The sequence below is a fragment of the Erinaceus europaeus genome, chromosome 13, assembly GCF_950295315.1.
Source record: "Erinaceus europaeus chromosome 13, mEriEur2.1, whole genome shotgun sequence".
Taxonomy (NCBI): Eukaryota; Metazoa; Chordata; class Mammalia; order Eulipotyphla; family Erinaceidae; genus Erinaceus; species Erinaceus europaeus.
The window spans coordinates 49183635-49208629 of record NC_080174.1 but is presented as its reverse complement, the minus strand read 5'-3'; the positions used below and the strand labels follow the sequence as shown (position 1 = coordinate 49208629).

Here is a 24995-nt window from a genome sequence, read left to right as displayed (position 1 = left end):
TATGCCACTGACAAGAACTTTTATTTCTTTTTAATGACATTAAACACAACTGCTACGAAGGGAAAAAAAACATGATAAAGAGGAGGCACCAAACTTCAGTTTCATAACTGGTCTTGGTAACAACTCAAGTAAATCAGGGTCTGCATTAGAAGCAAAGCTACCGGGTATCTCTGTCTCTCACAACTATGTAAACAGTACATTCTTATTCTGTTTTGTCGAGACCCTGTGGTGAGAATGCTGATTGCAAAAAGCTAGGCAGTCAAGTTAAATGTATATATCCATTACTCAAGCAAAATAACATGGAGCCAAGAATTACACCTGGAATATTAGATTTAGAGGCCAACACCAAATATGAGATATACAGCACTAAAAACAGATTACAAAGTCAGATTCTATCTACTGCCATCTTTAATTCAAACATGTCTGATGAGTTTTCTTTGGCTTTATTTTTTTCCTTCTTAAAGAATACCATCATGTTAACTGCTAGAGAACAGTTCTCTCTTCCTCCCCCAGCCCAATGGATTTAATTAAGCTGCTAATGCTTTAGAAAAACAGAATTATTTGAACAAAGAGGAAATGTGACTGTCACATTTTCTAGTTAACCCATCACTCACTTAATTTGGAGGCGATGCCCCCATTACACATTCTAACTTAAGCCTTCCTGTACAACGGAAGCAGGAACATGAGTCTCAGATTTTTGCCCAAGCAAAATACTGTACCCTCACTCCTTGGGCTAGCTAGACAGTTATGATATTAAGTTACTCCAGGTACAAGTAGTTTTTACTATGCTTTGATTCCAAGGGTAGATGTTTTCATGTCTCACTCCATTAAGCTAATTTAGGGAAACCTAAAGGAGAAATGACTGATGTTGTAAATGTCAACTAAACTGTTTGAAATAATAAATTCTGACTCCTGTCATTAAACAAAACTTCCTTGCATTTTGGTCTCAGAACCTAAACCATATAAATTTCCAAGGAGAAAAAGGCTCTTGATTAGATAAAAATAGTAAACAGTTAAAGGTATCATCTAAATTAACTGGTGGTATAAATAACCAAGTTCTTTCTCAAGCCAGTTTCCAAGTCAGGGTAGGCCTATGATTGTTACTTATATACAAAGACAGGGCTAAAGAAACAGTATGGGGCAAAGAGAGCTAGTCCATTATCACAATTTTGCTGCTACAGTAATTATGTATAACCTTCACAGAGAGTGAACAATAACACAAATACTAGTCATGGCCAAAATCTCCCAGAAGATGTCTACAGCTTTCTATAGAGAATTAACCAATCTCTTAAAACATCCATTATGATGGGTGCACAGAATCTGTCAGATTGAGTTAGAAGACCAAATCTTAAAACTTAATCAGTTTAACTGTTTTGAGAAAATGTGTATCAGGTATTTGATCAAATGAGAGGTAACATCCAGAGTCCAAAGGTACCTCATAACTAATAATGGAGAAGAAATGCCTCTCTAAGATTTCTCCTACAAGACAAGAGTCACTGACTTCCAATTTGTACTCAAAGTTGAGGTGTTACAACAGATATAACTGAAGATCAACTTGACATCTTAATGGCACTGACTTTTCTGCACCATTCTAGAGTCAAGATTTTGGTTGGGCAGTTCTTCATTAGGACTTGGAGACTTGTCATGAGACTTACTTATGACCAACAGGGTATAAATGACACTGGTAGGATCCTAAGGAGTATAGTGGCTACTGGTGAAAAAAAAGAAAATCCTTAGAGGCAGAAAATCAGTCACAAGATGACAAATCAACAGGGGTTAGTTAGCAACCTTTTGTCAGAGTTACAACATATCAGATTTGTAAACACTACTGTGCAAAATAAATTTAGTGAAGAATAAAAACAATGCAAAAAAGTAAAAAAATAAAGGCAGCTAGGTACAAAAGTAGAATATAAGATTTACTTTTAACAGGATTTTTGTCCCATTCTATTCTACTTCAAATATGCTGGATTACCAACACTAAAATACTGATATTTTGTATTATTATATTTAGGAACAGATTTTAAAAGAGGGCTGTTCAAAGTTATTTATATTTACTTATAAGCCATTGGCAAAGACTAACACTGTCGTATAATCTAATAAAGAATTTCTTCTTTACAGGAGATTTTTAAAAGATGATTTCTTTGGGGGTCGGACTTCTCACCCACACTGAAGTGGGTGTTTTGGCTTAATGTTGGCTTTTAGCAGACAGCCACCTTCAGTTAGAAAAATAAAATAAAATTACACCTTCAACTTAATACTGCTTAAACAATCACACATACACAAAATTTCAAGTTAGCAGTGCACTATTTCCAATAGGTCACAAGTTTTTTAAAATAAAAAATATTGTGGAAAATAAATCCAAAACAGAAGAGATGCTGCCTTGGACAGGATCCTGACCGAGGACCTTCACTGCTGCTGAGATGAGACGAAAGGAGTGCATGGGAGCCGTTGGAATCGATGGTGGCTTCGTTCATTTCTATCAACCCACTGAGTCAGACTGTATCTTTGCCGGGAATTCTGTCGGAACCGGGCATAGTTTCTAGCAGGAGAGAGAGAAATAAAAGCAGGAAGAACGAAGCTTTCAGCAGGGGTGGTTACTTACATCTTAAGGAGACCAACAATTCATTTAAGAATATATTTTCTTTGTGATCTGGGAGATGTGCAGTGGCTAAAGCATTGTACCTAAGAAAAGCAAGGCGCCCCAAGTTCAATCTCTGGCACTGCATGTACCAGAGTGATGTTCTGGCTATCCTTCTTCCTTTCTCCTTTCATGAAAGGGAAAAAAAAAAAAAAACAACTCTAATTTTTAAAAAAATATCTATTCATGAAGAAGATAGGTGGAGAGAGTCGGGCAGTATCGCAGCAGGTTAAGTGCACGTGGCTCAAAGCACAAGGACTGGCATTAGGATCCCGGTTCGAGCCCCTGGCTCCCCACCTGTAGGGGAGTCGCTTCACAGGCGGTGAAGCAGGTCTGCAGGTGTCTATCTTTCTCTCCCCCTCTCTGTCTTCCCCATCTCTCTCCATTTCCCTCTGTCCTATCCAACAACGATGACATCAACAACAATGACATCAATAACTACAACAAGGCCAACAAAAGGGAATAAATATTAAAAAAAAAAAAAAAAAAAGAAGATAGGTGGAGAGAGACAAAGAACCAGACATCACTCTGGTACATATGCTGCTGGAGATTGAACTCGGGACCCCATGCTTGAGAGTCCAATGTCTTATCCACTGCCCCAACCTCCTGGACCACCAAAACCAAACTTCAATAAAAAAGAATATTCCTATGCTTGAGGCCCCAAAGTAATTCCCCCTTAAAACAAAGAAAAAGAATATCTAGGGGCTGGGTGGTGGCGCACCTGGTTGAGCGCACATGCTACAGTGCACGAGGACCCAGGTTCAAGCCCCCGGTCCCCACCTGCAGGGGGATAGCTTTGCGAGTGGTGAAGCAGGTCTGCAGGTGTCTCTTTGTCTCTCTCCCTCTCTAGCTTCCCTCCTCTTCTCAATTTCTGGCTGTCTCTATCCAATAAATAAAGATAATAAAAAAATTAAAAAAAAAAAAAAAAAAGAAAAAGAATATCTATACCTCTAGAGACACTTGCAACATAGCTTTATTGGTTGTGAAGCTTCTCTTTCTGCAGGTGGGGACCAGGAGCTTTAAACCGATTGCTTGTACACAGTAATGTATGTGCTTAACCACGTGCACCATCAACTAGTCCCTTATAAGTACAATTCTTGTCTAACCCCCCAAAGTGAAGGTATTACTGTTTGTGCTATATACATATTTCTCCCCCAAGAAACACTTAGAGCAGGATATATATATAAAAATAAAAATGTTTTTTTGTTTGTTTGTTTTAAAGATTTTATTTATTTATGAGAAAGACAGGAGGAGAGAGAAAGAACCAGACATCACTCTGGCACATGTGCTACTGGGATCGAACTCAGGACCTCATGCTTGAGAGTCCAAAACTTTACCACTGCGCCACCTCCCGGACCACCAGGATGTATATTTTATTGTTTTCATCAGATCCATGTCTCAGCTGGACTTCCTTGTCTGACATAGTTCAAGGCTGGTCAGAACACAGTACTTAAAAACAGAATAAAGTTTTCAGAGAAGGTAAGTCATCACATGAGTATCACTTTGTAAGCTTAGAGACTGGACAAATAGTACAGATTCTTAATTAAAGTTTCTTGTGTTGCCTTTTGAGCTAGGGTTCTGAATAAGACACTCTGAGATCATTTGATTCCCTTCTCAATTCCAGCATTTCCTAATAAATACTGGGGGAATTTCAAAGAAGAATCTGACTTAGGCTTTGAAAAGAATGTTTTTAGCTGCTAAGCTGAGAACATTGAACTTGAAGAAGGCACGGGCAGAAGAAGCCTCCATTAAGGAGGCTTGCAATAACCAGGTAAAATGATGAATAATCACCAGGTTTGGATAAATTTTGTTTGTAGAATTTATAGTGTTTGCTAATGAACTACACATGGGGTAAAAGAGAAACGAAAATGAGTCCAAAGTTTCTAAATAACCAGATTAAAGTAACTGAACAAATCTGTGAAACAATACTGTAGATTTCAGAACTAGAAAGGCCCTTGACATCAATTAGTCCAACATGTTAAGATGTGAGAACCAGAGAAGTGAAGTAACTTAATCAAGTAAAAATCATAGCTAGTTAAAAACTGTGAAGGTAGTATTAGAACCCAGAATTAGAACTTCAGTCCTTCACACAGGTCCCCCCCCCCCCCCCCAGCACTGCTCAGCTCTGGCTTATGGTGATGATGGGGACTGAACCTGGGACCACTGGTGCCTTAGGCATGAGTCTTTTTGCATAACGACTAGCTACGTTATTTCCCTAGCTCTCAGTCCATTTCTTATTTCATCATATTATATTGCTTCTTTCCCTCCATACTCAACTCCAACAAATATCCTGCAATCAAATTCTACTCTCTTCATTCTTTTAAGTAATCCACTCACCGTTTGGTAAGGTCTGAAGGATGCTGCCACTTTGGGGTATGCGTATGATGAACTTGATCCATTAAGGCATAGAGCTCCCCCCAAGTACCTGGGATAAAGAGAGACCAGCAGTTAGGAAGCACTCACTAAATAACCACATATCAGCCTAAATCAAAGTATGTCCTTTCAGGGAGGGAAAACAGGGAGTGGTTCTAATACTATCTATCTATCTATCTATCTATCTATCTATCTACCTAGTCTATGATTATTACTACTAGTCAGCATAAAAGCTGAAAGCTAGAGAGTGGAGTTTATTCTCAGATGATGATGGTCATGAAGCAATAATGACAGTGCTTCTACAGTGTGTAAAGCACTTTACCAATTCCTAGAAAGTGATAGACAACACTGTACTTGCCCTGAATGAAGATCATATAGGAGAGAGATGATTCCAAAACTTATGTGTAAGGGTACTTACAGGGGAAGTATAGATGAGGAAACAAACAAAAAAACTGGAAGATGAAGACTAGGGGAAGCCTGCTCCAGGAAAAGTAAATTTTAAGGATTTCAAATACATACATTGAAGCTAGTGAGGTAAAAGGAGTGGCAAATGGAGGGGTGTTGTGTGGGAGGGGAGGGAAGGGTAGAAATAACTAATAGAAAACCCCAGAGAGGGCAGGTGTAGATAGCATAATGCTTATGCAAAGACACCCTGGTAGGAAAAAAAAAAGGAGACCAACAAAACAAATAAAAAGAATTATATGAAAAATATATGCTTTAAATTCATTTCACTTCTTCAATCCTCAGTTTACTGATTCATGAAACATCAGTAACAACAACAATTAGCTTAAAGTTGAGGATTAGGAATATTATACACAAAAGACCTAGCTCATGGTTTAAAGTCAATGTTCAGTAAGTACAAAGCTGGTGTTATTACTGTATTAGTTACAGGTCTATTAATTTGCAAAGACTCTTTAAATCCTGTGACAGTCAGCCACAATAGGTAATGTAGGCAAAACTGTTTCTTAAGTAGATCAACCTATGACATAATATATAAACTATGGCTTTTTTCAAGATAGAGACAGAGACAGAAAGCCAGAGAGAGTGTAAAAGACACCACAGCACAAAAGTTGTCTTGACTACAGTGGGGCTCTTATCTGGGCTGTACATACCAAAGCAGCACAGTATCTAAGTGAACTATCTCACCAGCACACTATGACATGTTTTGTTGTTGTTGTTGTTTTTAAAGATTTTCTTTATTTATGAGAAAGATAGAAGGAAAAAGAACCAGACATCACTCTGGTACATGTGCTGTCCGGGATTGAACTCAAGTGCTTTATCCATTTCGCCATCTCCTGGACCATCACTATGACATGTTTTACAGCACTGAAAATTTTTCTCCCTAATCAAGAAATAATTCTTTTAAAAAAAATTATGTACTTATTAGAAAGATAGGAGGAGAGACACAAGTCAACCCAGGAAAGTGTGATCAGTAGACTGAAAAGTAGTGAGGGAGGGATTTCATAACAAACCCAATATAATGGTTAAACCAAGAAGAAACATTGGAGAAACAGTGGGGGGAGGACAGACATGAACAGAATATTCTCCATAGAAGAGATCCAAAAAGCCAATAAACATGGGGAAAAAAAAAAAAAAAGAAAGATAGGAGGAGAGAGAAAGAACTGGACATCAATCTGGTACATGTGCTGCCAGGGATCAAACTCAGGGCCTCATGCTTGAGAGTCCAGTGCCTTAGCCACTGCGCCACCTCCCAGACCACAAGAGAGAATTAAAAAAAAATTTTTTTTAAATATTTATTTATTCCCTTTTGTTGCCCCTTGTTGTTTTATTGTTGTAGTTATTGATGTTGTTGTTGGATAGGACAGAGAGAAATGGAAAGAGAAGGAGAAGACAGAGGGGGAGAGAGAGACAGATACTTGCAGACCTGCTTCACCATTTGTGAAGTGACCTCCCTGCAGGTGGGGAGCCAAGGGCCCGAACGCCAGTCCTTGTGCTTTGCACCCCTTGCGTTTAACATGCTGCACTATCGCCTGACTGCCAAGAGATAATTCTTTCCAGAGCAGATAGCAGAATGAAAAATGTCTAGGAAGCACACTTGACTAAGTAGCTCAATGAATAACCTTATTCTACAAAGATTAGTATTTTTTTTAAAAAAATATTTATTTATTCCCTTTTGTTGCCCTTGTTTTATTGTTGTAGTTATTATTGTTGTTATTGATGTCATTGTTGTTGGGATAGGACAGTGAGAAATGGAGAGAGGAGGGAAGACAGAGGGGGAGAGAAAGACAGACACCTGCAGACCTGTTTCACCGCTTGTGAAGCGACTCCCCTGCAGGTGGGGAGCTAGGGGCTCGAACTGGGATCCTTAAGCCGATCCTTGCACTTTGCGCCACCTGCACTTAACCCATTGTGCTACCGCCCAACTCCCATCTTTTTTTGTTTGCTTGTTTTCTGCCTCCACAGTTTTTGCTGGGGCTCGGTACCTGCACTACGAATCCACTGATCCTGGAGGCCATTTTTCCCATTTTGTTCCCCTGTTGTTGTTGGATAGGACAGAGAGAAACCGAGGGAAGAGGGGAAGACAGAGAGGGGGAGACATTAGACACCTGCAGACCTGCTTCACCGCTTGTGAAGCAACCCCTCTGCAGGTGGGGAGCCGGGGTTCGAACCAGGATCTCTATGTTGGTCCTTGTGCTTTGCACCATGTGCACTTAACCCGCTGTGCTATCACCTGACTCTCAAAAGATTAGTCCTATAAACAAAAAAGGTTGGGGGCCAAGTGGTGGTGCACCTGGTTTAGCATAGGTGTTACAGTGTGCAACAACCCAGGTTCAAGCCCCTAGCCCCAACCTGCAAGGGGGAAAGCTTTAGAGATGGTGAAGCAGTGCTGCAGGAATTTCTCTGTCTCTCTCTCTCTCTCTCCCTTCCCTCTTGATTTCTGGCTGTCTCTATCCAATAATTAAAGGTAATAAAAAATAAAAAAATAAAAGTTAAAAAAGGTCAAGGACATGAATAGGCAATTCAAAAAAGAAATACAATCAATCAATAAACAGAAAAAAAGTTTAATCTCAATTATATGGAAAATAAACTATTAATTTCACTCTTGGATCTCATGCATGCCTAATACCCCAGATAAGATGCCCAGAACCACACATACCAGAGCTGAGTGGTGCTCTGGTCCCTCTCATTAAAACAAACAAACAAAAAAAACCCAAATACATGCCCGCATTCAAACTCAGCTCTGCATGAGGGTGCTGGGGTGTTAAGGGAGATGCTATGGAAGCTGTCCTTGCTCAATGAATAAAAGCCAGTCTGGGAGCAGTCAAAGTGCACAAGAGGAAGGCCTGGCTCCAGAAAATAAACGCATCATCTTAGCAATGTCTCTTGTCTATGTATCTACTTGGTACCTAGTAGTGCTGAATAAACATAGGCTCAACTCATACACCAAGAAACGTTTCTATTAGTACTGAGAATTTACTTGTGAACTAGGGTAACTTTTATTATTAGTGAAACTCAATGATCTAGAAATGACAGTTAACATATTGTCTTTATAGCACCCCATGTTATTAACTATTTTCTGTGTCTTATTTTTTAATCTTAAACACATAAGGCAAATAGCCTAATCTCCGTTTTATTCATAAGAAAAAAGGGAAAGTCAGGATTCAAATCTGTGTATGTCTAATCCAAAAACTTGATTTCAGTTCATAGCTGTATTCTCTTCTTACTCCAAATTTAGACATGCTAACAAGAATGGAAACATCTGAATTCTCTTCTCTCTTCACAGTCTCTAACAGATGGACTTTCTTGGACCAACAGTCAGTATCATGGACTTATTTTTAAGTTGTGGCTTAAAGGTGGTAAAGACTGTCTTTTGTTTTGTGACTAAGAATGGAAATTCACCCAAGAATAAAATTAGAAGAAAAAAAAAAAAAACTTCTACATTTCAGGAATGAGGTCAATTATTTATCTAAACCTTAGTCGATAAATATATATAGTTGACTGGTTTGGAGAATAATCCAGTCTCATATGGGCAGGGAGGGGGCTCAGTGGGTAGAATGTAGGACTTGCCTAAGTCCTGGGTAACAGTCCCTTGCATTCCATATGCTGGAATGGTGCTCTGGTTTCTTTTCTTTACTTTTTAAAGATTTTATTTATTTATTTATGAGAAAGATGGGAGAAGAGAGAAAGAATGAGACATCACTTTGATACATGTGCTGCCAAGAGTTGAACTCAGGACCTCAGGCTTGAGAAGTTCAATGCTTTACCCACTGCACCACTGGACCACAGATGCTCTGGTTTCTCTCTTCCCCCTCTCATTAAATAGTTAATTTAAAAATCCAGTCTAAAAACCATTCTTATTAAATGAAACTGAACCAGTTGTTATAAGGGGGGGGTAGTAGTGCACTGGGTTAAGTGCATATAATACATGGCATAAGGTCCTTTGCAAGGGTCCTGGTTCGAGTTCCTGGCTCCTCACCAACAGGAGAGGATGCTTCACAAGCAGTGAAGCAGGTCTGCAGGTGTCTTTCTTTCTCTTTCCCTCTCTATATTCCCCCCTCCCTTCTAAATTTCTCTCTGTTCTAAATAAAATGGAGGAAAAAAAAAAAAAAAGGGTCAATTGGAACAGTGGATTTATAGTACAGGCATCTAGCCCCAGCTATAACCCTGAAGGGAAAATAGAATAAACAACAAAGAGAAAAACAAGCAAACAAACAGGTGGTGGTGAACCCAGTTAAGTGCACATCACCAAGATTCAAGCCTCCCCCCCCAGTCCCTACCAGTCAGGGGGTAAGCTTTCATGAGTGGTGAAGCAGGGCTGCAGGTGTCTCTCTCTCTCTCCCACTCTCTATCATTCCCTTCCCTCTCAATATATGGCTGTCTTTATCCAATAAATAACTAAAGATAATAAAAAAAAAGAGAGATATAAATAGGGGCTAATTTATATCTGAAAGAGGGGATAATTTATCGAGTATTAAGTGATATACGAATGTTTTCAGTATTAAAGTTAAAGGCAGAATCAGAATTTACAGAATAACTACTACGTATTACTTATAGTCTCTTCAGTAGAAACCAAAGCACAGACTTTTACTTTTTTTCCCCCAAATTTATTACTTTTACAAGTCAATTTTTACTTACAGATGGCTTAAAAGACTTTAAGATTATATAGCTCCACATGGCACCCACCACCAAATTTCTGGCCCCATCTTCCCAAAGATAACAACCGTAGTCCTCACAAAGTCTTTTTTTTTTTGCCTCCAGAGTTTACCACCTTTAAGCCACAACTTAAAAATAAGTACCAGGTAGCCTGGGAGATGGTGCAATAGTCACTGGATGTGCAAACAAATGGAAAGAAATAAAGAGCACTAGAAATAGGGCAAAGCAAAATGACACACTTGGAGTGTGCCTACAGGGGAAGCTTCACAAGTGATGAAGCAGGGCCGCAGGTATCTCTCTGTCTCTCACCCTATCTCCCCTTCCCTCTCAATTTCGGTCTCTATCCGATAATAAATATATATATTAAAAAATATCTTTACTAAGACAACAAGGAAAATAAAAGGGAAAATAAATAAAATTTAAAAAAACAACAAAAAAAATATCTTTACCTAGGGGGTCGGGCGGTAGTGCAGCGGGTTAAGTGCAGGTGCTGCAAAGCAAGGACCAGCATAACGATCCTGGTTCGAGCCCCTGGCTCCCCACCTGCAGGGGAGTCGCTTCACAAGTAGTGAAGCAGGTCTGCAGATGTTCATCTTTCTCTTCCATTCTCTGTCTTCCCCGCCTCTCTCCATATCTCTCTGTCCTATCCAACAACAATGACATCAATAATAACTACAACAATAAAACAAGGGCAACAAAAGGAAATAAAGAAAAAATAAATAAGTACCTTTACCTTTTAAATCCCTAATATTCAGACCTACCACCACCGAAAGCACTTGAGAAGTTTTGCTGAATGAACAGTGAAGTGAAGCTAAAGGTAAAGAAATAAACAGTGATTTTTTTTTCCCTCCAGGGTTATTGCTGGGGCTCAGTGCCTGCACTACAAATCCACTGCTCCTGGAGGCTATTTTTCCCATTTTTGTTGCCCTTGTTATTATTCTTGTTGTCATTGCTATTGTTTTAGTTGGATAGGACAGAGAGAAATCGAGAGAGGAAGGCAAGACAGAGAGGGGGAGAGAAAGATAGACAGACACCTGCAGACCTGCTTCCACACACGTGAAGAAACCCCCCTGCAGGTGGGAAGCTCGAGGCTCAAACTGGGATCTATACGGTCCGTGCGCTTTGCGCCATGTGCATTTAACATGCTGTGCTACCTCGCCACCCTCCAGAGTGATTTTTATAAGAAGGAATTCTACCAATACCTCTCAAAACTCTGTACTTTCTGTAAATTCTTAAATTTCTATTTAGGAGTTTCCTGTCAGCTAATAGTTCCAGATAAATGGTAACATGAACAATAGTCTTTAGAGAACCAGAAAGAATCTAGCCAACTTGGAATGCAACAGTTTTTAGTGACCCAAGGAATAACTCATCTTGAAGGATCTGAAGGCATTAGTTAAAGCCTTTCCAGAGATTCTATTCAGAAGCCAATATGTAAAAGGTTTATTTCAAATTCCTGCTTTTTATATCTAGATGCCGTAGGCAAAAGAAAAATAACATCAAATTAAAACATACACACACATACTCACTCTCTATGATTACTGAACAGTGCCAAGTCAGTAATTTTTATCATTTTTCAGACGAAAACACCCTTGTACAAAAATTTTTTTCTGGCAATAGTTACTAAACACTGGAGATATTGGTTATGCAAAGAGACTCTCATGCTTGAGGCTCCAAAGTCCCAGGTTCAATCCCCCATACCACCATGAATCAGAGCTTTGCTGAGCAGTGGTCTGCTCAGCAAAATAAGAGAAAGAAAAAAACGTATCATGACTTCCATTAACCCAATACATGAAGTGAAAACCTTTGGGTAAAGAAGCTATCTTTCCCATTTATTTAAGAACACTCAAAAAAAATTTCACAAGCGCACATGGTACAAAGTGCAAGGACTGCTGTGAGGATCCAGGTTCCAGCCCCCAGCTCCCCTCCTGCAGGGGAGTCGGTGAAGCAGGTCTGCAGGTGTCTATCTTTCCCCCTCTGTCTTCGCCATCTCTCTCCATTTCTCTCTGTCCTATCCAACAACATCGACATCAATAACAACAAAAACAACAAGGGCAACACAAAGGAAATTAAATAACAACAACAAAAACAATTTCATAGTTTAACGTCATATTACACTGGAGAAAAAGTGACTTCATATAGGTGTATATATATGTATATATATATTTATACTTAAAGATTTTATTTATTTATTAATGAGAAAGATAGGAGGAGAGAGAAAGAACCAGACATCACCCTGGCACATGTGCTGCTGGGGATCGAACTCAGGACCTCAAGCTTGAGAGTCCAAAGCTTTATCACTGTGCCACCTCCCAGACCACGCCATATATATATATATATATATTTTAAGATTTTATTTATTTATTCATGAGAAAGAGGAAGAGAGAGAGAGAAAGAATCAGACATCACCCTGGTATGTGTGTTGCCAGGGACTGCACTCGGGACCTCACGCTTGAGAGTCCAGTGCTTTATCCACTGCACCACCTCCCGGACCACTGTGACTTCCCATTTCATACATGATGTTATTTGATTATTACGTACCTTGGTTAGCATCCTCTGAGCCTTCTATGTGAGCAATGACATTACTGAGATACCTTTGCTTCTCTGCTTCTAGATCTGCTTGAGGAGCATGAGTCCTTAAAGCAAACCAGGAAGGAAAACAGTTGATTAGAATAATAAGAACTGGATTTATTGAGAAGTTACATATTGTTGATCAAAATGCTATCAAAGGCAAAACTTTAAAACCCCTAAAATATGTTAGTGCACCCAGTTAAGTACATGTTACCATGCACAAGGACATGGGTTCAAGCTCCCAGTATCCATTTGCAGGGAAGAAGCTTCATGAATGGTGAAACAGTCTTGTGGACATCTTTTTTTAAAATAATTTTTTAAAAATTTATTTATTCCCTTTAGCTGTCCTTGTCGTTTTATTGCTGTAGCTATTATTGTTAGACAGAGAGAAATGGAGAGAGGAGGGGGAGATAGAGAGGGGGTGAGAAAGACAGACACCTGAAGACCTGCTTCACCACTTATGAAGCGACTCTCCTGCAGGTGGGGAGCCGGGGGCTCAAACCGGGATTCTGACGCTGGTCCCTGCGCTTTGCGCCACGTGCACTTAATCCACTGCACTACCTGCAGGCATCTAACTTCTCCTCCCCTCTCTAATAAAAGAAAAAAAATTATGATAGTGTTAGTCACATAGTTTGCAGCCAAAATTAAATAGGGAGTTAACAGAAAAAGGAAGCATAGAAATACTGGGTTGTCGGGAAAATCATGATACATTTTTTTTTGTTTGTTTTAACCAGAGCACTGCTCAGCTCTGGCTTATAGTGGTGCAGGGGATTGAACCTGGGGCTTGGGAGCCTCAGGCATGAGTCTCTCTGCATAACCATTATGCCATCTACCCCTGCCCCATGATATATTTTTCTATTCAAAAATACATCGTGGCTGGGGAAATAATACAGAAGTAGAGTAGCAGACTAATTAATGCCTGAAGCCTCAGTGGCTGCGGATTCAATCCCTGCCAACACTATACCAAAACTGAGCAGTGCTCTGGTCTTCCTCTAAAAAACAAACAAAAAAGCAAAGCATTTGGGGGCCGGGCAGTAGTGCAGTGGGTTAAGTTCACATGATGCACAGTTCAAGGATGGGCTCAAGGATCCTGGTTTGAGGTCCCCACCTGCAGGGAGGTCACTTCACAAGCGGTGAAGCAGGTCTGCAGGTGTTCATCTTTCTTTCCCTCTCTGTCTTCTCCTCTCTCAATTTCTTTCTCCTATCCAACAACAACAATAGCAGCAATAGTAACAATAACAAGGGCAATAAAATGGGAAAAATGGCCTCCAGGAGCAATGGATTTGTAGTGCAGGCACTGAGCCCCAGAGATAACCCTGGGGACCAAAAAAAAAAAAAAAAGCAAAGCATTTGCTGAATGCCTCAATATTAATCAGGAAATAGTTAGCTTCATAGAACTACAAAAGAATTCAATGAGATAAGACTGAGAAGAACCAACTGAATCTAGCAATTCAAACATTAGTAGCCCTGGCAAAACAAGTTTTGGCTTTCACTCACTGACTACATTGTACTAAGGAGCCTCAAGATGTGAACTTTTTTTTAAGTGTTTTATTTATTTTTTATTTTTGAGTGAGATGAAGAGAAAGACAGAAACACCAGAGCACTGTTCAGCTCTGGCTTATGGTGGTGCGGGGGACTGAATCTAGGACTTCAGAGCCTCAGGTATGAGAGTCTCTGCATAACCATTATGCTATCTATCCCCGCCCCATGTGAACATTTTGATAGTAAGGTTATTCCACGTAGACTTGTGTTCTTCAGGGTTAGCCTTATAGGGTTAGCCTTATAGGGCTGGTGTTCTGACTTGGTTGAATATACACATTAGTGTGCAAGGACCTGGATTCAAGCCCTTAGTCCCTACATGCAGGGAGAAAGCTTCATGAGTGTGAAGCAGTGCTACAGGTCTCTCTCTCTCTCCCCCCCCCCCCATCTGGCCATCCATCTCAACTTCTGTCTCTATCCAAACTAAATAAAGATAAAGAAAAGTAATCTATAAAAAAGAATAATTTCCATTGTAATCAAATCAAAAGTTTTTCTCAATTATGTAAACAAAACAACCCCCACCCCCAGAATACTGAGTGATATATGAATGGTAGTCAAATGGAACTTTAGCCTATTTATAACTAAAAAATTTAAAAACAGTTATTTGTGTAATAAAAAAAATCTTACTGTGAGAAAGACCATCTGATTCAACCAAACCAAACAGTGTTGTGGGGTCAGGAAGTGGCTTAGCCACTGAGCACATGTAAGAGGCCCTAGATTCAATGATACCACACTAGAAAAACAAACAAACAAACAAAAAACCATGGGGCCAATTGGTGGCACCCCAGCTGAGCACACATTACATGCACAAGGGCCAGGTTCCAAGACTCAAGTCCCCACCTCCAGGGGTGAGGAAGTTTCAAAAGTGGCAAAGAGGGGGCTGGGAGGTAGTACACAAGGACTGGCATAAGGATCCAGGTTCAAGTCCCCAGCTCCTCACCTGCAGGAGAGCCACTTCACAAGCGGTGAAGCAGGTCTGCAGGTGTCTATCTTTCTCTCCCCTTCTCTGTTTTCCCTCCTGTCTCAATTTCTATCCAACAGCAACAAGGGTAACAACAAGGGTAACAACATGGGAAAAATGGCCTCCAGAAGCAGTGGATTTGTGGTGCAAGCACCCAGCCCCAGCAATAATCCTGGAGGAAAAAAAAAAGTGGCAAAGAAGTGCTGTAGGTGTCTCTTCCCTTCTCCCTACCTCCCTCTCTCCTCTCAAAATAAAAATTAAATTTAACAAAAAAAAAGAAACATGGCCACCAGGAACAGTGAATTAATTGTGTAGACACTGAGTTCCAGTGATAGTCCTAGTAGCAATAAAAAGTGCATATATATATATATATATATATATATATATATATATATATATAAAAAAACACTATAGCACTTTGTTAATTGGAAAGGGTTGTGTAGAGATACTGCCATCTCCTGGCAACAACATAACAGACTGTAAAGACAACCTAAATGTCTAACTTTTATCAGAATTTTTACCATAAAGGACAGTTTTATTCAAGTTGGGAGATGACTAAATGACCTCTTTAAACTTTTATTTATTTATTATTGGATAGAGACAGAAAGAAATTGTATGGGGAGGAGGAAATAAAGAGTGGGAAAGAGACTGAAAGACACCTGCAGCCCTGCTTCACCAGTTGTGAAGTTTACCCCTTGCAGATGGGGACCAGGGGCTTGAACCTGGGTCCTTGTATACCACTGCCTGCCCCCCACTAAATGATTTTCTACTTAGTTATATTTTAACCTTTTTTAAAAATATTTATTTATTCCCTTTTGTTGCCCTAGTTGTTTTATTGTTGTAGTTACTATTGTTGATGATGTCGTTGTTGTTGGATAAGACAGAGAGAAATGGAGAGAGGAGGGGAAGACAGAGAGGGGGAGAGAAAGATAAGATACCTGCAGACCTGCTTCATCGCCTGTGAATTGACTCCCCTGCAGGCAGGGAGCTGGGGGCTCGAACCAGGATCCTTATGCTGGTCCTTGCGCTTCTCCTTGCGCTTCGCACCACCTGCTCTTAACCCGCTGTACTACCGCCTGACTCCCACCTTTTTTTTTTTCTTGTACAGTATTTTAACATTCTAAAAAAACATTTATTTACTGATGAGACAGAGAAATATATATAGATGAGAGAGACAGAGAAATATATACAGAGAGGAACAGAGCATCACTCTAGCACATGTGATACTGAGGATGAAGTAGGGACCTCATGTTTGAGAGGTCTACAATTTATTCACTGTGTCACTTCCCAGGCCACTACTATAACCTTACTTTAAAATAATTCTAATCTACTAAATCTGTGACTAGAATTCTCCATAAACAGAAAAAGAAATCTTATATATATAGTGTTTTGGTTTTTTTTTTTTTTTAAAGAATTTATTTATTTATTAATGAGGAAGATAGAAGAGAGAAAAAGGGCCAGACATCACTCTGGTGGTACATGTGCTGCCAGCAATTGAACTCAGGACCTCATGCTTGAGAGTCCAATGCTTTACCCACTGCGCCACCTCCTGGACCACCTGTTTTGGATTTCTTGTTTTTTTTCTTTCTTTCTCCCTCCCTCCCTTCTTTCCTTCCTTCCTTCGCCTCCAGGGTTCTCACTGGGGCTTGGTGCCTGCACTATGAATCCACTGCTCCTGGCAGTCATCTTTTCCATTTTTGTTGTTGTTGGATAGAAGAGAGAAATTGAAAAAGGAGGGGAAGACAGTGAAACAGAGAAAGATAGACACCTGCAAACCTGCTTCACCACTTATGAAGCGACCCCCCTGCTGGTGGGAAGCCAGGGGCTCAAACCAGGATCATTGCGCCGGTCCTTGAGCGTCACACTATATGTGCTTAACCTGGTGCCCTACTGCCCGCCCGGCCCCTTGCTCTCTTTACCACCAGGCTTCTTGCTGGGGCTATGCCTGCATGACTCCATCATTCCCAATGGCCTATTTCCACCTTCCCTCTCTCCTTTAGATAGAAGGTGAAAGAGGGAGTATGAAGGAGGGGAAAGAGAGACCTACAGCACTGGTCCACCACTCAGGAAGCTCTGCAGGTGAGGACCAGGGGCTTTAACCTAGGTCCTTTATACATGGTAACACCTGTTTGCTACCAGTTGAGTCACTACCCTATTGGGCTGCTTTTTCATTCAGATAGACAGACAGACAGACAGCCAGACAGCCAGACAGCCAGACAGCCAGCCAGCCACACACACACACACACACACACACACACACACACACACACGAGAGCACATGGTAGGAAGGTGCTCTGCCCAGTGAGTGGCTGTCTGGCAAAAATATACGTAAAAGTATGCATACTTTTTATGTAGCAACCCCCCCCACCCCCACACACTAAGGGAAAAGTGAGCAGGGAATGAAAAGAAACTGAAGAGAAGTAAGAGAAAACAGGATATTTCATTATACTATTACCTGGTTTGGGTTTGTAGAACAGGAATGACTTTACCTAGTCTTCTCTCTTGGATTTTTAGCTTCTCAGAATCCTTGCCAAGAGCACCCTGCCTCTTTTCAGAGCAGAAGAAAAGAGGTCTTTACTTTTAAGAAAACACATGCGGGGAATTGAACTAAAGGCAGTAGAGGCATATATCTTTGAACCCTACCACGTACCAGTCACTATAGTAGGTGTTTTTTTTTTTAAATTTTTTATTATTTTTATTTATTGGATAGAGAGCCAGAAATCAAGAGGGGAGGGGGAAACAGAAAGGGAGAGAGACAGAGAGAAACCTGCAGCACTGCTTCACCACTTGCAAAGCTTTCCCCCTGCAGGTGGGGACCGGGGGCTCAAACCTGGGTCTTGTGCATCGTAATGTGCGCTTAACCAGGTGCACCACCACCCAGTTCCCAGTAGGTGTTTTAAATGATAGTGACTATGATCTCAACTAGGCAGGAGGGATTACTATATTCTTCTGACAGAAAGAGGAATGGGCTCAAAGAGGTTAGGTAGATTTTCAGTTCTTCAGTAGTCAACTCAGAGCTGGTAATGCATCTAATACAACATGGCAACTATGAATGAGACTTAGGCTGAAATCCAGAGAAAGGAGAAGTGGTAAAATCATCATCCTAGCAATTATTCCATAATTGGTAATTTAGTTATTTATCAGTTACTGTAAGTACAACTTCTGAATTTTTTTTCTTTTTGACCTTGAAAATATATACTTACTTTGTCTGATGAAGTGGAAATAACTGGAGAACTCATTTCACTTGATTTATGTGATCCATTTTTCCATGATGACTGGACTTCTTGGGGAGTTTCTGAGTGGTCCAAGGTTTGAGAGACTACAGAGACAGTTTTCTTACTGTTTGAAGGAAAAGGGAAATGAGACCCCTTTTGGGCAGAGTTACTAGGGCCAGTTCCTTCAGATTCAGTGCAAAGGTTGGTCTCATTTGGGCTAAGACCATCTTCTGTTATCTTACTTTCATTATCTCTAGATGAGTCAGACTTTTCCTTATCAAGCACAGCACAGCAAACTGTTGGATCAAATGGTGCAACAACTGTTATTTTCTTGAGATTCTTTTCTACTGTAAAATGTCCGTTTAGTGGTTTAGTAGGAGATGGTCCATGACCAGGTGATGTAGTTAGTTGAGGTAGTTTGAAGAGGCCAGGGGTCTCATCTACTGGACCTAAGCTGCTCAATGAATCTTTCTCTTGGGGCACATCACTTTGAATTTGACTCCCTTCTCCTTCCTTCTTGACATGGCTATCGTCATCTTTAAGAAGCCCTGCTCTACAAGTGTTCTCATTTGATGGGTCATCATCCTTCAAGAGCTCTTGAACCTCTTCCTCTGTAAAACTGAATAATCCATCATCTTCTTCTCCTTCAGATAGCTCTAGCAAGGAATCATTCAATTCATCCTTATCCAAGGAACCCCCAGAAAATGGGGCACTATCTTTAGGTGAAAAAGAGGTACCAGAAGACTGTTCAGAGGGCACTAGTGAGCACGTCATATCTAGAGAAATAAGACAGTTTCACTGTGGAGTAATAAAAATACCCTTATAACAACTCCAGTCTCCTCTCTATAAGAATACTGTCCTACTGGTGTAAGGATCCCAGTTTGAGCCCTTGGCTCCCCACCTGCAGGGGAGTCGCTTCACAGGCGGTGAAGCAGGTCTGCAGGTGTCTATTTTCCTCTCCCCGTCTACCCCTCCTCTCTCCATTTCTCTCTGTCCTATCTGACAACGATGACATCAATAATAATGGCAACAACAATAAAAAAAAAACGACAACAAAAGGGAATAAATAAATAAATATAAAAAAAGAATACTGTCCTAATATTTCAAATTATGAGCACTGTAAGTTACAACATGAGAAATAATTTTATGAAATTGAACCTTACCAGAAACATGGAAACACATATTAGAATAATAAGATACTTTTTTCTCTATCAAAATTGTAAAAATTAAGATGACATGATAATTTGAGTTGGTATAATTGTGAGAGATAGGCAGGCGCCCTCCCTCACACACTACCAGTGAGAGTGTAAGTCAGCACAATGATTTTATGAGAGGAATTTGGCACTATCATTTGACTTAGTAATTCCACTTCAGGAAACTGACCCAACCTGCATAGATACATTTATAAGAATTATTCAAAACAGCCTAATATTGGTATCCATTTAAATGGTCACCACCAGAACTGCTAAATAAAATCATAATGTATTCATTCTATGGAATATTTTATAAATATATTAAAACATAATAAAGTAGAAATGTATATGTCATAATGGAATATTCACAACATAAAAAACAAAATACATATCATATGTCTAGACTTCAGTTCACAAACTTTAAAAAAACATTATTTTTGAAATTTAACAAAAACTTATAACAATAAGAGAAGATAAAGAACTGTCTTCCATACTGTGTGGAGCTGATGGCGTGATCTCTGCCTTTACCACGAGGCCAGATGGAATAAGATTTCAGCTCTTGTGAGCTGTTCCTTTCAGGAGACTTGTCAAAATGATTGACTCCCACCTTCCTGCAGGCACAAAGAAAATTAGAGGATCTTCTCATCACTTTCAACTCTGCTAATTACAAAGTCAACTGTATTATGCTTCAAGGTGCTCCATCTATTAATTTTAATCTTGATTTTATTTTAAATACCAGAAAGTTGGATTCTGAGTCAAGAACATCAAAGAAAATCCTTCAGAAGAAAAATTATGCAACTAAGGAACTAATTTTGTTCTACCCAATAATTTGTACTTTCTTAAGAATACATTTGGCTCTAGAAGGATGAATATTAGGGTTTGGGAATCCAAAGACCTAGTCTGTAGTCCCTGGTTCTGGCACTAAGAGGCTATAATCATTTTGGCAAGATAGTTAACCATTTCAACTCATATCACTCGTTTATAAAACTGGGAACAGGGTGGGAGAGAAAGCCTAATTGTTATTTATGCAAAGAGAATCTCATGCCTGGGGCTTTAAAATCCCATGTTCAATTCCCCCATACCATCATAAGCCAGAGCTGAGCAGTGCTCTGGTAAGAAAAAAATAAAATAAAAAGATAAAAAGACAAATAATAAAATGGGCTATAGATGAAGAGGGACTAGGTAGTGTTTAAGATTCCACCAAGGCTAAAAGTTAACCGTATAGGGAGTTAGGGAGTTCAGCGGTAGTGAGTGGGTTAAGCGCACGTGGCACAAAGTGCAAGGACCAGAGTAAGGATCCCGGTTCAAGCCCCTGGTTCCCCACCTGCAGGGGGGTCGCTTCAAAGGCGGTGAAGCAGGTCTGCAGGTGTCTATCTTTCTCTCCCCCTCTCTGTCCTATCCAACAATGATGACATCAATAACAATAACAATTACAACAATACATTCCTGAAGCCCCAGGTTCAATCCCCAGCATCGACATATATGCCAGAGGTGAACAGTGAGTACTCTGGTCCTCCTCTCATAATGAATAGATATTTTTTTAAAGAAAGATCAAGAGGAGACTTTAGTTATCATTTTACTTTTCTACTCGAGTACTTACTTTCATATTTATTTGATAGGACAGAGAGAAATTGAAAGAGTAGAGAGAAAGAGGAAAAGACACAACTGAAGCGGGAGTCGGGTGGTAGCACAGTGGGTTAAGTGCACATGGCACAAAGCGCAAGGAAGGATGTAAGGATCCCCGCTCCCCACCTGCAGAGGAGTCGCTTCACAGGCGGTGAAGCAGGTCTGCAGGTGTCTGTCTTTCTCTCCCCCTGTCTTCCCCTCCTCTCTCCATTTCTCTCTGTCCTATCCAACAACGACAGCATCAATAACAATAACTACAACAATAAAACAAGGGCAACAAAGGGGAATAAATAAAAAAACATAAAAAAGTATTTTAAACAAGAGATAACTGAAGCACTTCTTTATCACTGATGAAGCTTTCTATCCTCAGGCACGGCCCCAGTCCTTGCACATGGTGACATGTGTGCTCAACAGGATACCTCACTACTAGCCCTTTGGGTATTTACATATTATCTGTAGTACTGAAACTTGGTTTTAAAAATAGCTTTTGATGATTCAGGGGTAGATAACATACTGTTATGCAACAAGATTCCTGCCTGAAGCCCCAAAGTCCCAGGTTCAATCTCCTGTACCACAAGCCAAAGCTGATCAGTGGTCTGGTTAAAGAGTAAAAATGGGGGCCAGGCGGTGGCACACCTGATTAAGTGCACACATTACAGTGCACAAGGACCCCGTCTCCACCTGCAGGGGGAAAGCTTCACGAGTGGTGCAGGCAGAGCTGCAAGTGTCTCTCTGTGTCTCTCCATCTCTATTCCCACCTCCCCTCTCAATTTCTCTGTCATTATCCAGTAAATAAATAAAAAGAAAAAAAAAAGACTGTGTCAGCTCCTGGACCACTGAAAATCATATTTTCCAGAACACACTCTGAGTTGTTATCATCACAAAGTACTGAAGTAGATAATGTCTTTCAATGATTTAATTTGTTTTTATTTGTTTTGAATAAAGACATACAGAAATTGAGAGGGGAAGGAGAGGCAGAGTGGGAAAGGCAGACACCTGCAGCCCTGCTTCACCATTCATGAAGCTTTCCCACTGCAGGTGGGGGACCGGGGTCCTCGCACACTGTAACACGCAAGCTTCACTGGATGCACCATCAACTGACCTTCTTTGTATGATTTCTAAGAAGTAAAGATGTGGTTTTCACTTTCAAGGAATATAACACTGATATTTCTAGGAAGACAACACTGAAAGTTAAATTCATATAGAAGAAGCTATAAAATTGTACAGACAATAAAGTTCCAGAGAAAGACTAGGAGACTGCAGAACTTTAGAATTACAAATGACTTATGTAATGTACAACATGATGACTAGCTAACAATATGTATTTTATAGTCAAAAGTTGCTAGAAAGGGTGGGAAGATAGCATTACTGGTTATACAAAAAGACTTTCATGCCCGAGGCACCAAAAGTTCCAAGTTCAAATCCAACACCACCACAAGCCAAAGCCAAGCAGTGCTCTGATAAAATAAAATAAGACAATAAAATAGAGAGAAAATTTGAGCAGCACTCTGGAATGTGTGATGCCAGGAAGTGAACCTGGGATCTCATGCTTGCACTAAACACTGCACCACACCCCAAGCCACACAGTAGTTCTTAAAACTGCTTAAATCACAGAAATTTGCAACTGTGAGATGTATGTTAACTGAACTTATTGTGGTTATCACTTAATGATACGTGCACATATAAATTCACTACACTGAACACTCTATTTAAACTAGAATAGCTATCCGTTTATTATGTCTCAGTAAAATGGGAAAGTAAAGGAACCTACTTACGCTCATTTATTATTATTATTTGTAGGGACAGAAAGACAGAGAAGGTGAGAGACCACAGCACCAGAGTTTCCTTCAATTCAATAGGCACTGGGCTTAACCCTGGGTTGTTTCATTGTCCCACCTTTTCTTTTCTCTTTACTTTTATTTATTTATGATACTGAAGAGGAGGAAGGAGAGAGAGAGAACATGAGTATCATTCTGATACAAGGGATTTGCACACTGAACTTGGGACATCATACTTGAAAGTCCAATACTTTATCATTACAGACTGCGACATGTGTTCATGGATCAGAAGAATAAATATTGCAAAAATGGGCACCTTACCTAAATCAACCTATAGACTCAATACAACTCTTATCAGAATCTAATGATTCTTCAAGGAAACTCAACAAACAATCCTAAAATTAGTGTGAAACCACAAAAGATCCAAAACAGCCAAAGCAATTCTGAGAGAAAGGGAAAAAAATGGAAGTATCTCAGCTCCCAACTTCAAATTATACCACAAAGCTACACTAATTAAAGCTGCGGTATCGGAACAAAAATACTCCAAGGGGGCTGGGCAGTGGCGCACCTGGTTAAATGTACATATTACCAAGCACAAGAACCTGAGTTCAAGCCCCCCCCACCTGCATGGAGGAAACTTCACAAGTGGTGAAGCAGTGCTGCAGGTATCTCCCTCTCTCTCTCCCTTACCCCTCTCAATTTCTCTCTGACCTATCAAATAAAATAAAGTTAAAAAATAAAATAAAGTGAATCGGGCGGTAGCGCAGAGGGTTAAGTGCAGGTGGCGCAAAATGCAAGGACTGGCAGGTGTCTATCTTTCTCTCCCCTCTCTATCTTCCCCTCCTCTCTCCATTTCTCTCTGTCCTATCCAACAATGACAACATCAATAACAACAATAACTACAACAATAAAACGAGGGCAACAAAAGGAAAAAAAAAATATAAAAACCTAAAAAAACAACAGGTACTTAGAGCAATGGGATGAAATAGCTAATATATGACAAAGAAATGAAAACCATTCTGAGGAAAAGAAAATCTCTTCAGTGGTCTGGAAGGTAGCACTGTGGATAAAGCATTGGACTCTCAAGCACTAAGTCCCAAGCTCAATCCCGGCACCACATGTACCAGGGCGATGTCTGGTTCTTTCTCTCTCTCTCCTATCTTTCTCATAAATAAATAAAACTTTTTAAAAGAAAGAAAACCTCTTCACCAAGTATGTCATGAAAACTGGACCAAATACAGATTAAAGAAGATTATCATTTAGTGCTATATACCAAAATTAACTCAAGATGGATCAAAGACTTGGATGTTAGACCCGAAATTATAAAATACATAGAAAAAATAGCTGATACACATTGGGACCTTAAGGTCCAAGAGTTATCTGGAGACTCAAGTCCACTGGCAGGGAAGCTAAAGAGGATAACTAAATGGGATATCAGATTAAAACGCGTCTACAGAGGTTGGGGAGACAGCGAATAGCTATGCAAAAGGCTTTCATGGCTGACTCTGAGGTTCCAGGTTTATATTCAATCACTACCTTAAGCTAGAGCTGATCAGTGCTCTGGTCTTTCTCCTTCTGTCTGTATCTTTTTCTCTGAATCGTTCTTTCATTAAAAAACTAAAATATATATATAAAAAAAAACTTCTGCAGAGGGCTAGGCAGTGGCACACCTGACTGGGTGCACACATTACTATGCGTAAGGACTTGGGTTTAAGTCCCTGCTCCCCACCTGCATGAGGGGTGCAATGTGAGTGATGAAGCAGGTCTGCAGTTGTCTCTTTTGCTCTCTGCCCCTCTACCACCCACTCCGTTCTCAATTTCTCTCTGTCCTATCAAAAGAAAAGAAAGAAATGGCTGCCTGGGGCAGCAAATTAATAGTGCTGGCATAGATCCCCAGCAATAACCCTGGTAGCAATAAAAAAATAAAAAAGCTTCTACACATTGAAAGAAACTGCCACAAGGATAAAAAGGGAGCCTAGTAACTTGGGA

General features: G+C 40.1%; 1 protein-coding gene across 2 annotated transcripts in view; it reads right to left on the bottom strand.

The window, feature by feature from the left end:
* Window positions 1–24995, bottom strand: part of S100PBP (S100P binding protein) — a 29179-nt gene continuing 4184 nt past the window's right edge. Inside the window, exons 2-7 of one of the 2 annotated variants that reach the window (XM_060205802.1) lie at window positions 20097–20213; window positions 18398–19185; window positions 17650–17741; window positions 12665–12759; window positions 4976–5063; window positions 1–2539 (exon numbers count right to left, since the gene is read on the bottom strand). In XM_060205802.1, the coding sequence (XP_060061785.1) occupies window positions 2407–2539; window positions 4976–5063; window positions 12665–12759; window positions 17650–17741; window positions 18398–19183 (1194 nt within the window). In that variant the 5' untranslated portion in view covers window positions 19184–19185; window positions 20097–20213 and the 3' untranslated portion in view covers window positions 1–2406. The remainder of the gene's footprint in view (window positions 2540–4975; window positions 5064–12664; window positions 12760–17649; window positions 17742–18397; window positions 19186–20096; window positions 20214–24995) is intronic. The other variant, XM_060205803.1, reaches the window with a different exon arrangement.